Source organism: Lissotriton vulgaris, chromosome 5 (assembly GCF_964263255.1).
Source record: "Lissotriton vulgaris chromosome 5, aLisVul1.2, whole genome shotgun sequence".
Classification (NCBI taxonomy): Eukaryota; Metazoa; Chordata; class Amphibia; order Caudata; family Salamandridae; genus Lissotriton; species Lissotriton vulgaris.
Genome location: NC_141693.1, coordinates 400,289,357 through 400,304,326, shown reverse-complemented (window position 1 = coordinate 400,304,326; position 14,970 = coordinate 400,289,357). Strand labels below are relative to the sequence as shown.

Here is a 14,970-nt window from a genome sequence, read left to right as displayed (position 1 = left end):
GCTGCGGTATTACCAAGTTTTATCGCAAATGCAATAAAAATCGCTGCAAATGAATGAATATCGCTGAAAAGTCAGCGATATTTTTGCATTACCGAGCTGTTATCCACCTCCCATTGGATAACATGGCTAAGAACTGCTCAGGGCAGGTGTTAGCTTTTGGAGATATTCGTGCTTAGCGCGAATATCTCCAAAAGTTGGTAATAGGAGATAGCGATGTTAGCGACTGTTTTCAGTCGCTAACATCTTGGCACGCCCACTTTGCATGTCATTAGTGATAAATATCACTGACATGCAAAGTGGGGCCCAAGATGGTCGCTATCTCCTACTAGCTGTCGCTAACTGGTGTTAGCGACAGCCAGGTAATAGGGAGATAATTTTATCTCCGCTTTCTTGGCTTTTAAAGCCAAAAAAGCGGAGATAAACCCCCTTGATAATATGTCCCTACAGTTCTGCGATAACCGCAGTTAGCGCGGTTATTTTTATCGCTTCGTGGGTCTGCTGCATTTCTTGTAAATATCGCATAGCTGTGTTTGCTGTGTTTGTTGTTGTGCTCAGGAACGCCTACTTTGCATGTCATTCGCTATATTGATCTCTGACATGCAAAGTAGCAAGAAAACACGTGCTGACGCTTTTTAGCAATGTACTTGTGAATATGGTGATGAAAAAATCGCCAATTTTTCGGCCCTATGGGCCGAAAAAGCGGCGATGTTTCCCTTCATAATATGCCCCAAAGTTTTTAAAGCCAAGGAGGCGAAGAATCACACGTTAAAAACATAATCTGCGAATGATAAGCAATCCGGCAACAAACTGGCGCCAGACCGCCCACCCCCTTCAGAGTCTGAAGGGGGTGGGCGGTCTGGCCTCATGTTGACTGGCAGGCATTTCCAGGGGCAGGCAGCAGCACAAGTGCGCATTAGTGGGGAAGGTCGGCGATTTTTTCCGCCGTGCCCAGTCATGTGCACTGGTGTCTGCTCAGGCTGGCGCTTGCCCATTAGGAGAGGGGAAACATCCATTACTACGCGGTTTCTACACCGCGCTACCATTACAACGCAGGAATCACAACGCAAGTCGTTACAACGACTTGCGCTGGATGGCACTAGAGATTAAGGAATAGTAGATTTACTATTCCAACACCTTCCCTACTGTTGCGTAGGCTGGAGTTGGAATAGTAAATCGTACTATTCCTAAGTCCAGCACCTACTGCGCAAGTCGTAATAACGACTTGCGTTGTGATACCTGCGTTGTAATGGCAGCGCGGTGCAGAAACTGCATAGTAATTACATACATCCTTAGGAGAGCGAGGGTTGAGCAAAGGCACAAACCTTGGTCTCCTAATGGGCTGGCAGGCGGAGAGTAACCGCGCCCTAAGTCAATCCTGGCGCTGCTCCAGCGCCAGGATTGGCTGAGAGGGGTACCCACTTGCCAGCACTGCAGCAGTGATGTGGCTGTTGAAGGCGCCAACGGACCCGAGGCGGCGGGGACCAGGTAAGATTTTTATTTTATTTTATAACGCCCTCACATGCCCCCCCCCCCACGCGAGCCGCAAGAGATTACAACGAGTGCTTTTTCCCAACGGTGCCAGGCTGCATGAGTAGTTGTAATTTAAAAGCAGGCTATATTCAATCTCCGTGGAGTGGTTTTGTGAATTCCTACTAGAAGACTGCATTTGCTATGGCGCAATAGAAAGTGTGTACAATAAAAGGGAACACGTTTTTGCTCTTCACACAAGCTGCTAGTGTACTGCTTCTGACACCGAGGGGCGGGTATGCGGCGTAGCGCCTAAAGGAGACTTGCAAGCTTCGGAGTTCATGCCACTGACAGGGCAGTTTTGTCAGCGTAAACAGCAGCACGTGGAACTCATACCGCTCCAGCGGGGCTCTCTGGGCGACACGAGGTGTCTACTTTTAAATTTTGAGCCAGTGACTGCCTAGAGCAGAAGTCTTCAAACTGTGGTGCACGCGTGTGGTGCACGCGTGAAGGCCCCTGGCTGTAATCCCGGAGGTAAGGGGTGTTGGGGGAGGGGCTGTGGAGGAGTGCAAATGATTCAGCAAATAATCATTAGTAAAGTAAAGCTTCTCTGTCTGTTTTTTAAATCCTTACATGGTAGTGGCTCTTTTCTGGCCCCGAAACAATGGAAGCTCCCTTTGAGCTTCAATTTTGTTTCCGTTGATATTTCACATTTGACTAAATATTGTATTCCCAAATAATGTTAGCTAGTTCCAAGATGTTGTTTTTCATGTTTTTTTTTCGTTAAGCATATTACACTCGTGTAGTACGTACTTTCAACTGAATGCCTCCATGTATTTATGACAGCGAAGACTGAAGGCCGAATGAGTTTCTCACTGTGCCAGTCAGTGTGTCGAAAAGGTGTTCAGAGCGCGTGGCCATCAAATCCTTGGCCTCTCAGTGCAGAGCGCACTGGGCAATGGTCACTCATTTCAGTCAGAGTGGTGATTCCGTACAAAATGTGCTTTAAATGGGTCGGTACTGAGTACCGGCACTTTTTTATTTTGACAGGGAGAGTACCTGTCCTGCTCCCGCATTTTTAGGTTTCGGCTGCAAAAAGCTGCGCAAGCAGCTTTTGCAGGAGAAATCTATTGAGTTACAGTATGTGGCTCTGGAACCCGCCCTCTGTTTCATTGGCTAGCTCCATAAATGGAGGCTAGCCATTGGAACAGAGAGGCGTCCGTCATGGCCGGACCAGATTCGGGGGCGTTCCCGAGAATATTTGGCTTTTGGCTACGTCATGCTACGTCAGCCAAAAGCCGGGAACGCCCCCGAATCTGGTCCGGCCGGGCCGTGCTTGCTGCTATCCTGCCTTCCTCCGTGTCCCTCCTCCCGCCGTCCCCCCACCCCTCGCTGTCCTGTGCACGTTTCCCGCCGTCTGTGTCCTCTCCCGCCCCCCTCGTCCTCTCCCGCCGCCCTCCCGCCGTCCGTGTCCTCTTCCGCCGTTCGTGTCCTCTCCCGCCCCCCTCCCGCCGTCCGTGTCCTCTCCACCCCTTAAGACTACCTTAAGACCATGTTTCTTCCATCCTCCTGTTCATATCCCCACCTTCCCTCTGTTGTACTTGTGTAGCGCCTTGAAGCCGGAGGGGTGCCTGGTAACCAGGACGCCTGCGTCGACGTCACCACTAGAGAAGGCAGGAAAGCCGCCAGAAGGAAGTTCCGTCCCAACCAGCGCGTCACCGCCGGATTAGAAGGGCTCCCACCGGAGGATCGACTGGAGAGATGCCTCCCCGCGAGAGCAGCCTCAGGTAATACGCTCCCGGCCGCACTGCTGTCTGTGCGAGGCTCGTGGCGGGTGGAGAACCGGCTGGGCTGTAGTGACCGAGAGGGCGCGCAGTGTTGGTTACTCGTACCGTGGGGCGTCCTTTTGGTTTTATAAAGTGCAGCGGGGCTATCTCATTGAGAAAAATCCATCAAGCGGAGCATACGGACATCTGTAAAAGACAGCGTCCTGTTGTTGTCACAAAGTACAGCTTTCTGGGTTACCAGTACAGTGGGCCATACGGACATCTGTAAAGGACAGCGTTCTTTCACACAATTGCCCGGTTGGCTCTAGGTAAGGCGAGCCTTTCAACACCCCCATCGCCAAGGACATCCCCTATTCCTACACAAGGGGAGATTTACTTTTTTGTCTTCGTTCTTTTCTGAGGGTTTATTCATGCATTCAATTAAGACTTTTATAGGGTCAATCTAAACAAAACATCGGATGCCAGAGTGTAAGACTGTGCAAGCTGACCTTAATGTGAAATGCTGTAATAGGGTGTTTTTAACACAGCAAAATTAACTCAAGCACTGTCACGGCAGCCTCACCCCTTTCATCACTTCAAGACTTTTCTGCTTAACATATTTTAAGCAATATCTACGGCTGCAGTGCTTTTGCGCAGCTGGTTGGCCAGCTTCCAATCAGCGTGCCCCTGCCGCAGGCGGGAATTAGTTAAAGCTGACCCCTCTATTGTTCCCTGTGGCTCAATAGGTTTGGAGATAGCCAAGACCTTTTGATCATATATTAAACTTATCTAGGCTGATTTCACCCCACTCTCCCGCCCCCCTCCCGCCGTCCGTGTCCTCTCCACCCCCCCGTGCTGAATCAGAAAAGCCCATTGGTCATTGCCCGATTGTCCTATTGGCTAATCCGACTCTGCCCCATAGAATTCTACAGCGTGGTATGACCTTTGATCTGTCCGGTTCGTGTCATGCCATATGCGTTAAACATCCAAAAGATTTGATATTTTTAAAATACCACTTACCCAAATCAATCGATTATACAAACGCAACATTCAGAAGTAAATACATGCTTGTGACGCTGTTGCTACACACTGGAGTGTGCGGACAGATGTGGTAAATAAGAATCGCAAATAATATAAAATGGAATCCTATATTCTCTGCCGGGCGGGCTGGGCCGCGCCCCTCTCCATTCATAGCCATCCCTCCGGGGCGGGGCCGCCGCCGCCTCCTCGGGAGGGAGTGACTTCACACTCATTTGAAGAGTACTACCGGCCGTGAGCGGCCACCATGGGGAAGAGCGGCCGGGCGCTGAGGAGGGTGATCACCGGCTTGGCGGAGTGCCCGGCTCATGGCAGGATGAAGGCTGTGCGGCGTGCCTCCGTTACCTGGTATTCTAATTATTCTCGCCGTTCATAGACGAGCCTTTTTAGTGCAAAGTGTGTGGTGTATGCATACTGACACCTCCTTGTCTCGTGACTGGGAGAGAGCCCCTCGCTGTGCGTGAGCTTGCACTGTCCAAGCAGGTTTTTAATGCGGGCCCCGGAGGCGTTTCATGTTGGTCGGAGACGCTTTACTGTCTTGAGTTTAAATGTGGCACAGGTGCTCTCTTGGTTGGGGAAGGGCGCACACCGCATATGAATTGATAGTTGCGCTCTTCACAGACCGGTTTACTTTAGTGGGGGTGTGGCGGGTGAAGTGTCTTATTTTAATTAGAAGAATGACACTTTTAAACGAAAGCCTGGCTGGTAAGGAAAAGTGGCCATGAATATTCTAAGCCATAGCTTTTGACAGGTCAGTTTATCATGTTACCAGAGATTATAGTGTGTTCCTGCCCTCACACAGTCCCCTTCAATCTACCTAGCTGCGCAGTGTTGCTGTAGTATGCTGTGTGTTGTCTGTGGAAAGGGATATTTTCTTTTAAAGAAATAAGTACTGTTGTGATTTTAGTGAATTCCTTTACAGGTTGTGATTGATTACTTGTGGTTCAGTGATACCTAGCTATACGTTATATTGCATCTGAGTTTGATATGTATTCAGTGTTATGTTTAATGTGTTCTGTTGGTGGTGTTTGTTGCTTAAAATAACAGTTGTGTGAGCCTCAACTTAAAAATAACAGTAACAACACAAACATCTTCATGACTTATACGCACAAGTGCAGCTGCAGTATTTGTGTAGTTGTGTACCATTTATGCAGGTGTGTCCCAAACTGTGAGTGCAGCCCACTGGTGGGTCCTTTGTTGGTTAACAAAAATCCAAGCAACAAATAACGATGAATTCAAATGTATTTCCGTAGTCACATTTGCTGTACTTCAAAGACAGAGGCCAAATGTTAGTCTGTCTTCTAACAAATTGCTGCTTTTTTAGGTTTCGGCTGCAAAAAAGCTGCGCAAGCAGCTTTTGCACAGGAGAAATCTATTGAGTTACAGTATGTGGCTCTGGAATCCGCCCTCTGTTTCATTGGCTAGCTCCATAAATGGAGGCTAGCCATTGGAACAGAGAGGCGTCCGTCATGGCCGGACCAGATTCGGGGGCGTTCCCGAGAATTTTTGGCTTTTGGCTACGTCATGCTACGTCAGCCAAAAGCCGGGAACGCCCCCGAATCTGGTCCGGCCGGGCCGTGCTTGCTGCTGTCCTGCCTTCCTCCGTGTCCCTCCTCCCGCCGTCCCCCCTCCCATCGCTGTCCTGTGCACGTTTCCCGCCGTCCGTGTCCTCTCCCGCCCCCCTCGTCCTCTCCCGCCCCCCTCCCGCCGTACGTGTCCTCTTCCGCCGTTCGTGTCCTCTCCCGCCCCCCTCCCGCCGTCCGTGTCCTCTCCCGCCCCCCGTGCTGAATCAGAAAAGCCCATTGGTCACTGCCCGATTGTCCTATTGGCTAATCCGACTCTGCCCCATAGAATTCTACAGCGTGGTATGACCTTTGATGACACTGAAATCTTAGACAAACCCTAAGGGGTCAAGCATTGCCGGCCTTTGGTCTTGGGAAAGGCAGGCATGTTGATCGATGTGTTCAGAGACCAATAGAAGTGACCAGCGTAATGCCAGGGAACTGTTTGTATACAAGTAGGAATAGTGAGGAACTAACGACTGGAAGGCGGGTAAAAGCTCATATTCGTCCAATGCGAGCTCTATGGGCGGGGTTTGCTCGAAGGTGAGAGCGGAAGAAAATGGCGTCTGTTGGCGGCTCCCGGTGGCAGAACAACTTTACGGTTTTAATTTATATTTTAATACTTCTCATGAGGTCTTACTGGCAGACCAGACTGACGAATATCTGAAGCGGGAGCATTCCCTGAGCAAGCCGTACGGGGGTAAGAAATGGCGCTTGTGGACTCGAGTTAAAGACTAAGATGCAGGTGAACTCTGGGGGTAAAGTGGAGTCACGTGAGAAGGGCAGGCTTGCTGTCAGCTGCCGTACCTTTAAGTCCTGTGTACGCTCAAGTATAAGTTATCATTTAACATCGTCCCTGACAAGGCACGGTGGCTTTTTCGGACAGCCGGAGTCCGGTTTTGTAATTTAGATGTGTTTTGACTATGTGGGTAGATCCGGACTGACCATTCTGCCGCCCTGGTATTTAAACGTCAGACAGCAGGCTAGGTGGTTGCTTTCAAAGAAGGATGGGCTCCCGAGTACCATGGCCTTATTTTAGCAACAATCTCCTGCGGGGTAGGGCTAGAGTGATCGTTTTCTTTAGTGTTGATTTTGGTTCCTAGCCAGACACTGGAAATGGGGTCCGTCTTTTTAACCTTATGGATTTGTACAGAACATGATCTATCTTTGCAAATTATGTACCTTCCCTCCGTCACAGATTATAACATTATCTAGGAACATTTTGCGACCACCCCCTGCAAATTGCCACAAGTCCTGCGAGCTCGGTAAGGTGCTCCGCCGCCTGCACACTCACCTCCTGCACACTGGGTACAAACTCCAGCCGCCCCTGCACACACTACACCCCTGCCACAAATCGTGGGAACTAGGCATGGGGCTGCTCCGTCTTTTTTCACGTGTCTGCCATTCTAACTGTTGGTACTCACTTCTGCCCTCACTGTGGACAGTTGCTAACAGTGTAGACCAACCATGTCCTTTGATTGCGTCACTTTCCATTCGTGCTCTGCACTCTTCAGTTATTTACAGAGTCTGGCACAGAGTCTGGCACAGGGACTTATCTTTGAGGTTCTAGTTTTAAAGTTCCCCAACAAAGTTGCTCTGAAAAGCTCATGCCTTACATTAAACCTTTTCAAGCCCTTTGGTTGTAAACGGTACAGCAGCCACGCGTTGATTTCTGATGGTTACTCTGTTAAAGAAGCTATTCGTTACTTTACATGTCGGGTTTTACACAGGGATATGTATTGAAAGTAACCATTGTTAATATTTTTCTTCATTAAATAATTTGACAGGTTGGATTTTTCTACTTCATAGTTTGCACTACTAAGAGAAATGTCATAAATAGTCTGTATTTAGAGTGTGTTTCTGTTCTCTTGTTGACAGTCATTAGAATGAGTAATGAGACTTTTTAGCTCAGCTGTCTTTTGAAGGCAAATGATCCTTTGTGGTTTACCCCGAACAGCATGAATCCTCTGTCATGTGGTTAGCCTCACTTCTACACTCGTTAGTCTAAGGTCTCTACTTCTGCTGATGGTCTTAAGAACGTAATACAGATGCTTTAAGGCACAACCATGAGAATGAATTGTGTCTTTTGTATGTAGGAAAAACCTTTACTATTGGATAAGTAATAAATACAATGTTTATCCTTTACACATTTCACTTTAATCACACAAGCTTATCTGCTTCGAGTAAAGTGTACAGGGTGTTTGCTCACTTGCTGTAAGGAAATGCGGTTCTTTCGGAAATATCACATTTAACTTCCTTTCCAGGCCAGTTTACAAATAGAGCTAAAGCAAACCTGTACTATCAAGGCCAAGCTCTGTGTGTGTGTGTGTGTGTGCGGCTGGCTGTGTGTGCGGCTGGCTGTGTGTGCGGCTGGCTGTGTGTGCGGCTGGCTGTGTGTGTGTGTGTGTGTGCGGCTGTGTGTGTGTGTGTGCGGCTGGCTGTGTGTGTGCGGCTGGCTGTGTGTGTGTGTGTGTGCGGCTGGCTGTGTGTGTGTGCGGCTGGCTGTGTGTGTGTGCGGCTGGCTGTGTGTGTGTGTGCGCGGCTGGCTGTGTGTGTGTGCGGCTGGCTCTGTGTGTGTGCGCGGCTGGCTCTGTGTGTGTGCGCGGCTGGCTCTGTGTGTGTGTGTGGCTGGCTCTGTGTGTGTGTGTGGCTGGCTCTGTGTGTGTGTGGCTGGCTCTGTGAGTGTGTGTGTGTGTGTGTGTGTGTGTGTGCGCGGCTGGCTGTGTGTGTGTGTTTGACTCTGTGTGTATGTGTGGGTGCAAATGCAATAGGTCTCACATTTGCGAGAGATTAAGCTATTGCCATTGTATATGACAATGCCATTTATTTATCTGTTTCCAAAACCAACACATAAATACAAATGTTGTCATTTACAATGCCAATAGCTCTAACTTTTCCAAAGGCGAAACCATTGCATTGTAAATGCTTGTTTAATTTGAGCGGGAGAGTACCTGCACTACTCAAGAAAAACGTCATACTTTTAATTGGGGAGTACCAGCACTTCTATTTCTCCATTTCAAGCACTGAATTTTAATGTGTGTGAGGGAAGTCCACAGGTCACCAAATATTGACCAGACAAAAGTAAAAGAAAATACAGTGCTTAGACGTGAGTGGCTGGGTACATTTGTCCTGAATAAGTAGTGTCTGTCACTCTGTCTGGTATCTTACACGACAGAAATCAATTAATTAAACATTTTCAGTATAATTAAAGGCAATGTAATTGCATAGCGGTGAATGGCCAATAACTGCTTTGTCATTCTGTAATACCCCTCGCACTGCTGTCTTACTGCCATAGTTACGTTCTGTACCCAAGAGTATTGCCGATGATTGGTTGAGATTTGAACAGGCACCTTCAATTATTGTCTTCCTGGTTCAGTTCTCAGCATCCCTGCTTGGGTACACTACCTTTAAAACCCATTGTTTCTTTAGCTAGGACAGTTTCTCAGTGAAAGGTAGTTATTACATTTAGATGAAAAATAGTGACTGTTAGTCGGAACATTAGTGTTTTGTTATGTCAGCATCATGTCTAGGTACAAAGCATACAAAATATGAATGTCACAAAGAAATTTGGTCTTCGTCAGTGGAAGTGAGTGATTGGTAGTAGTGTGGCTAGGTGTAGGTGAGTGGGGGACTTATAAAAGTGATAACTTGGGTGGCTTTGAAGAAGTAGTGGTCTGAGTGGCGACATGAGTTGAGTGAAAGTGTCAGTGGGGAGGTCATGGTGTCAGGAGAAAGCATAGCATGGGTAATAGTGAAATTGGCCCTCAGTAGGAGGCGGTGTTAGTGGTTTAGTGCCAATGAGTCTCTAAGTGTGTCAATTATAATGTAATTGGCAGTAGATGACTATTGTAGAGGGTGATTGTTTGCTAATGATGATGCAGGCCATCAGGGAAATGGTTGTAAAGATGTTTATGATGGTTGAAGGTGTTTGGACCTGTTGATGGGGTTGGGCAGAGTTGAGATTCTGGGTGGGTGCGTACTATTTCAAGACTATGCATTCCCACTGCTTTAAAAGCCTGGCTTTATCATGAAATGCATTTGCTTTAAAATGCACCATTTGCTAATCTTGTTCCAATTTTCTCTTGGGAGGAGGACCCAACCTGTACCCCACTTTTGCTCCCTTCACTTGCTTGTTGCTTAAAAGTCATGCCCAACTTTTACGCCTCACTGCTTTCAAATGTCACCAGCCTCCACTGACTGGACAAACTTAAATCACACCCTAGATGCACTGGAGACAACTGAAATCTGGCGAAGTGGGCTGCCTGTGTCCCTGATAGTCGAACTGATGATCATACAAGCAAGGCTATTATCAACGGTACACGATGCACAAGCCGTGAAGCAGTTGGCAGACGGAGGGTTGGCTTCAATGCTGTATGGGCCAGGGATGTTGATTTTAGCTTGTTACTTTTCTCTTTTATGCCTTTTAATACTAAAGTTATATATTTAATTCTGTACTCCTCTCCCTGCTCTGGGGACTTCGACTGTAATTACTATAATTAATTATGCAATAAAGGTGCATCTAACTATCTATCTACAAATACGACTAAGAATTACTCTCATAAATAATTCCTTATTTCTCACGTTGCAAATAGCACCCACTTGTGGCTGTACAGGGAACAGTGACTGGCCTATCAGGCTGCCCGGTAGTGCTAGAAGGGTCACTCTGGCATGTCAGTGTAAGCGCCGAATTTGTGACTGTGTGGGTCGGTTTTCTGGTGTAATGAAACATCTCAGAGGATGAATGTGCTTGCTGGAAAGCACTGTGAATTCTCTGCCAATTAACATTTTGTAATCCAGAATAAGATGGCACAGTTGCTTAAAACCCCAAGGGGGCCAGCAGATGTGGAAAAGTGGGCCCAGTAGAGAGGGAGGAGGCCAAGATTGAGAGAATGAGGAAGGTCAATTGATGATACTAGTATCATGAAGGCAAAGTTGATGGACCAAAGCACTTTTGGAGTACAGACCAGGGATGTACCAATGTACAGAGTTGCTCGATTTACAAATGGAGGCCCCTTTTTTTACTCTCCAAATTCGCAAATGGGAGATACTATTATTTTGGTCCAAAGCATATTCTGTCAAAGTCCGGCCCTGATGGCGGTAGGAAGTGCTTATTCCAGTTACCACACTTAAGAGAAAGTCACCTTAGAAAATGTGTGACATTTGCCCAAACCAAGCTACCATAACAGTTTTTAGTGATGGTGCAAACATTTCATATAAACCATATCATGGAGTTGGAAAATCCTGGTATACCAACCTTTTCTCCCCTTATCTGTCCCCAGGAGCGCTTCCTGCTGACCTTGGGGGAAGAGGTGACTCGCTTATCAAAGGTGGAAGAGGAGAATCTAAGGAAGGATGCCCTCATCGCTGTGCTCCAACATGAAGTCCACAGACTCAGAGGTCACCTCCAGCACCTCCTGAGTGAGGAGGTCCTGAGAGCTAAGGTGAGCAGAAACACTGACAAAGATACGTCTTGTACCAACACAGGCCTTCTAGACACGCTTATGTAGTAATTGTAAGGGGTGATACTTGCGAAAGTATGTAAAGTGATGTGTGCAAAAAAAAAAATTATCCCTTACAGACTTGAGGAGAATTATTCACAGGGAAAACAGTTCTTTTCCAAGGTATTCACCCAAAACAAAGTGGAATGCTTTCTTGTGCTTGCATTATAAATGCTATATACTTACCTGTAGTGGCTTTCAGGCAGACCTCTTCACCCATTGGTCTGTTGTTGTGTCATTCACATTTTCCTCCACCCACTACGGCATAAAGCATGGGCCAGTGGCTTAGCCCGCATTAGTCATTTGCTAACTTCACTGTGAGTGACGGCATTCTGCTCTTTCAGAGGGAGCCCATCTGCACACAAAGTAGTCCCCTCAATGTGAGGGACTACTATGGCAGTGTAGATTTCTGGAGACCAAAATATATTTTGCTTAATTTTTTTAACGATTTTTCAGAATTTTAAGACAAGAGAAAACAAAGGTAAAAGAGAGAGAGTGCAAAATTAAACTCACAACTGAAGACATCATTAGACATTCATTTTTGCACAAATGGGAGCTTTTTACTATTATTAAGTGTGTTTTTCTTTTAATTTTAAAGTTGCTAGTTTTACGGCTTTTATTGCTTACTATATGAGTCAATATTTACAGAACTATGTTGACATTGGTTCTGCCAAATCTGGAGACACTGTCGGGTACTGTTTAACATTTTTATTAATTCACAGGATGCCTAGAGGTCATTTCCGGATATTCATGTGAGAAACATTTCCATGCAATGAATCAAGATGGGAGCCTTCCAGACATTCAGGATATCCAGATGCGAAATATTTACATATAAAAGTCTTCATTTATGAGGTTTTTACATACGGCAGCACTGCAAAGAATCTTGCTGCGCTGCCCTAGGTCAAAACTAATAGGCAAGAGTGCACCGTATCTATGAGATACGGCAGGGGGCGCTAGAGGGCGCACAAGCGGTATGGCTGCTTGAACAAGTAGCTCCCGTTCCCTGACCAGCTATCCTGCATCTATCCTCTGCCACAGGGTGCTGAGGCGCCGTGTTTGTCCCACATCTGCTGCAAGTAGCTGCTACCTACACTCGTCCCAAATCTGGGGCTGCTACGACGTTCTAAGCCGGAGATATCGCTGCCTGAAGGATCACCGGAGATCAGCCTGGAAACTGCGATCGAGGAGGGCCGGCTGCTGCTACCTACGCGACTCCGAGGATGGCCACGAGGGGCTAGGCCGTGAGCGCGAGCAACCGTCCGAGGTTGGGACGGAGACTGTATTGAGACCTGAGACTGGGGGAGGGTGCTTTCCCCCCCACGCGTGAGTTGGCCCCCCCTCCCTCGCTACTGCAGAATCTCGGCGCACAGGCTACGAGTGGGCTGTCCATTATACCCGGAGGAGCGCCGGGTGGCGTGACGCGCCCCCCCCCCCCCGAGCACCTGGCAAGACCTACACCCCGCCGGTACCTCTCGGTTGGGCGGTGCGGGCCGGGAGACACCCGACCTGACGGCGGCGGCCGTTCTCTTCACGTCCCACTAAGCGAGGAGATGCCAAGGTAGGCTGTCACTGTGGGGTGGCTGAGCCTTGCCTGTGCCAACTAGTGTGTTGCTATCCACTTGCGAGCTCCCTGGGATTCCTAGGAGTGGGGCCGTGACCTGCAACCGGACTGGCCTGCTCTGCTTCCCGCTCACAGACTGTACATCTGAGCTTTACACTGTGCATGCTCGCGGTGGGGTTTCTGCAGCTGCCCCATACATCCTAGGTACTGCCTTCCCCCTGCGCCTGGTGCAGACAGCCATAACACCTACTGCCACACTTTGGGGTTGCACCTGCAGCTCGCTCCCCCCTCGAGGACGCAGACACCATTATTGCCTCCTGGATCCTGCGGTTTGTCCTCGTTGGGGTGCCTGAGGAACGCGTGGGGTGCCAGTGGCCTGTGCCGTTCCCCCGACGACTATTGCCCACATCAGCTCATCTTTCCCAGTGGCTGTTGGATTGAAACCTACTTGTGAATACCACGCTCGCTGTTCTGCTGTTGTGTCCGCCTGTTCTACCTCTGGGCCCATAGCACTGACGAGCCCCGCGGCGACTGGGCGCCACGTCCCACTGCCGCCATGGTGAGGCCTGGTAATCGGCAGACGAAACTCAGCTTTGACGGCGCCAAGAAAGGCGTGAAATCAGTACCTGTGGACCCTGGGCCCAGCGCGGCGGCTCCACGGGCCACCGCGTCTCCCACTAAAGAGCTGGACCTCCATAGTCTGTTTCAGGAAACGAGGCATGGGTTTGCGACTGTGGTTGAAAAGGTCGACGGCGTCACTGCTCGACTGGATGCCTTGGTCCATAAGGTGGATCGGCACGAGGAGCGGCTAACGGCTGCGGAGCAGCGTATATCTGATAACACGGACGCGACATCAACTCACACAACACAACTGGCTAGTATGGACAATCTGCTTCGCGTCATAGCGGCTAAAAATGAGGATTTGGAAGCCCGCAGCCGGCGAAACAACATACGCGTCACGAATGTGCCAGAATCCACTGACACGGGCAGGATGGAACTCTATATCGAGAAACTGCTTAAGGGATCAATCGGAGAGGACGCCTTCTCCCCCCAATTCATTGTGGAGAGAGCACACCGTTCCTTGGTGCCTGTACCTAAGCCCGGATTGCCACCTAGGCCGATTATTGCTAGGCTATTGAACTATCTTGATCGTGACACTGCATTACGGGCGGCCCGGACTCAAAGAACATTACAGTACAATGGTGTCACCTTCTCCATATATCCGGACTTCATGCCATTGGTGCAAGAGGAAAGACGCAAATTCTTCCCGGTAAAAAAGAAGTTGCGGGACGCCCTAGTGGACTATGCTCTCCTGTACCCGGCGAAGCTGCGGATTACGCCTCAGGGGAAGCAGCGTTTTTTCACGAACCCGCAAAAAGTGGAGGACTTCTTGAAGACGGAGGAACGCGATGTCGCGGAGGACCTGGGGGACGAGGATCTGTCCCCGGATCCACTCAAACACTGACTGTTTGCAACACCTGCAATGGATACCCCACCTGCACTGTTTGACTGGTGCCCCTTGCCCTGGGTGCTGTCACTGAGAGGATTGCACGTGATGGGACTGCACGACCTTCATGTTCCTGTTGGTAACGTAAACCATGGACCACTCTCTTAACCCTAGTCTCCGCAGAGGGCGGTACAGGACTGGAGCTATGGGTTGGGAAGTGGCTGTGCGTGCTCTATGCTATACCCCTACAGGGTGTTCCCCTTAAGACTGCTACTGTTTTTGCTGTTGTTGCGGGGGTTGGGGGAGGTGGGATGGGGGGGAGGTGCTGGGTGGGGTTCCATGGCTACCGGCATGATAGGGATGCTGGGGTGGGAGGGGGGTTGGGTTGTTCTACGCAGAGGCTAATATCGCTAGGAATCTATATGCAAACTCTACAATGGTGTGTGTACCTATGTTGGCGGGGTAGGGAGACCCCTGTCTTATTACGCTGGCTGGCACAGCTGCATTTGATGTTGACTTATTTATGGCCGCTGTGAATGCTAACACACAATTAACTTGCTTGTCGTGGAATGTGCGGGGTCTGAATGATGCTAAAAAATGTCGCAATGTCATTGCCTATCTTGATAGACAC

General features: G+C 48.9%; 1 protein-coding gene across 3 annotated transcripts in view; it reads left to right on the top strand.

Moving 5' to 3' along the window:
- Positions 1-14,970, top strand: part of CCDC27 (coiled-coil domain containing 27) — a 290,662-nt gene that overhangs the window by 171,694 nt on the left and 103,998 nt on the right. For all 3 annotated transcript variants that reach the window (XM_086921745.1, XM_086921743.1, XM_086921744.1), the window contains one exon: positions 11,113-11,274. In XM_086921745.1, the coding sequence (XP_086777871.1) occupies positions 11,113-11,274 (162 nt within the window). The remainder of the gene's footprint in view (positions 1-11,112; positions 11,275-14,970) is intronic.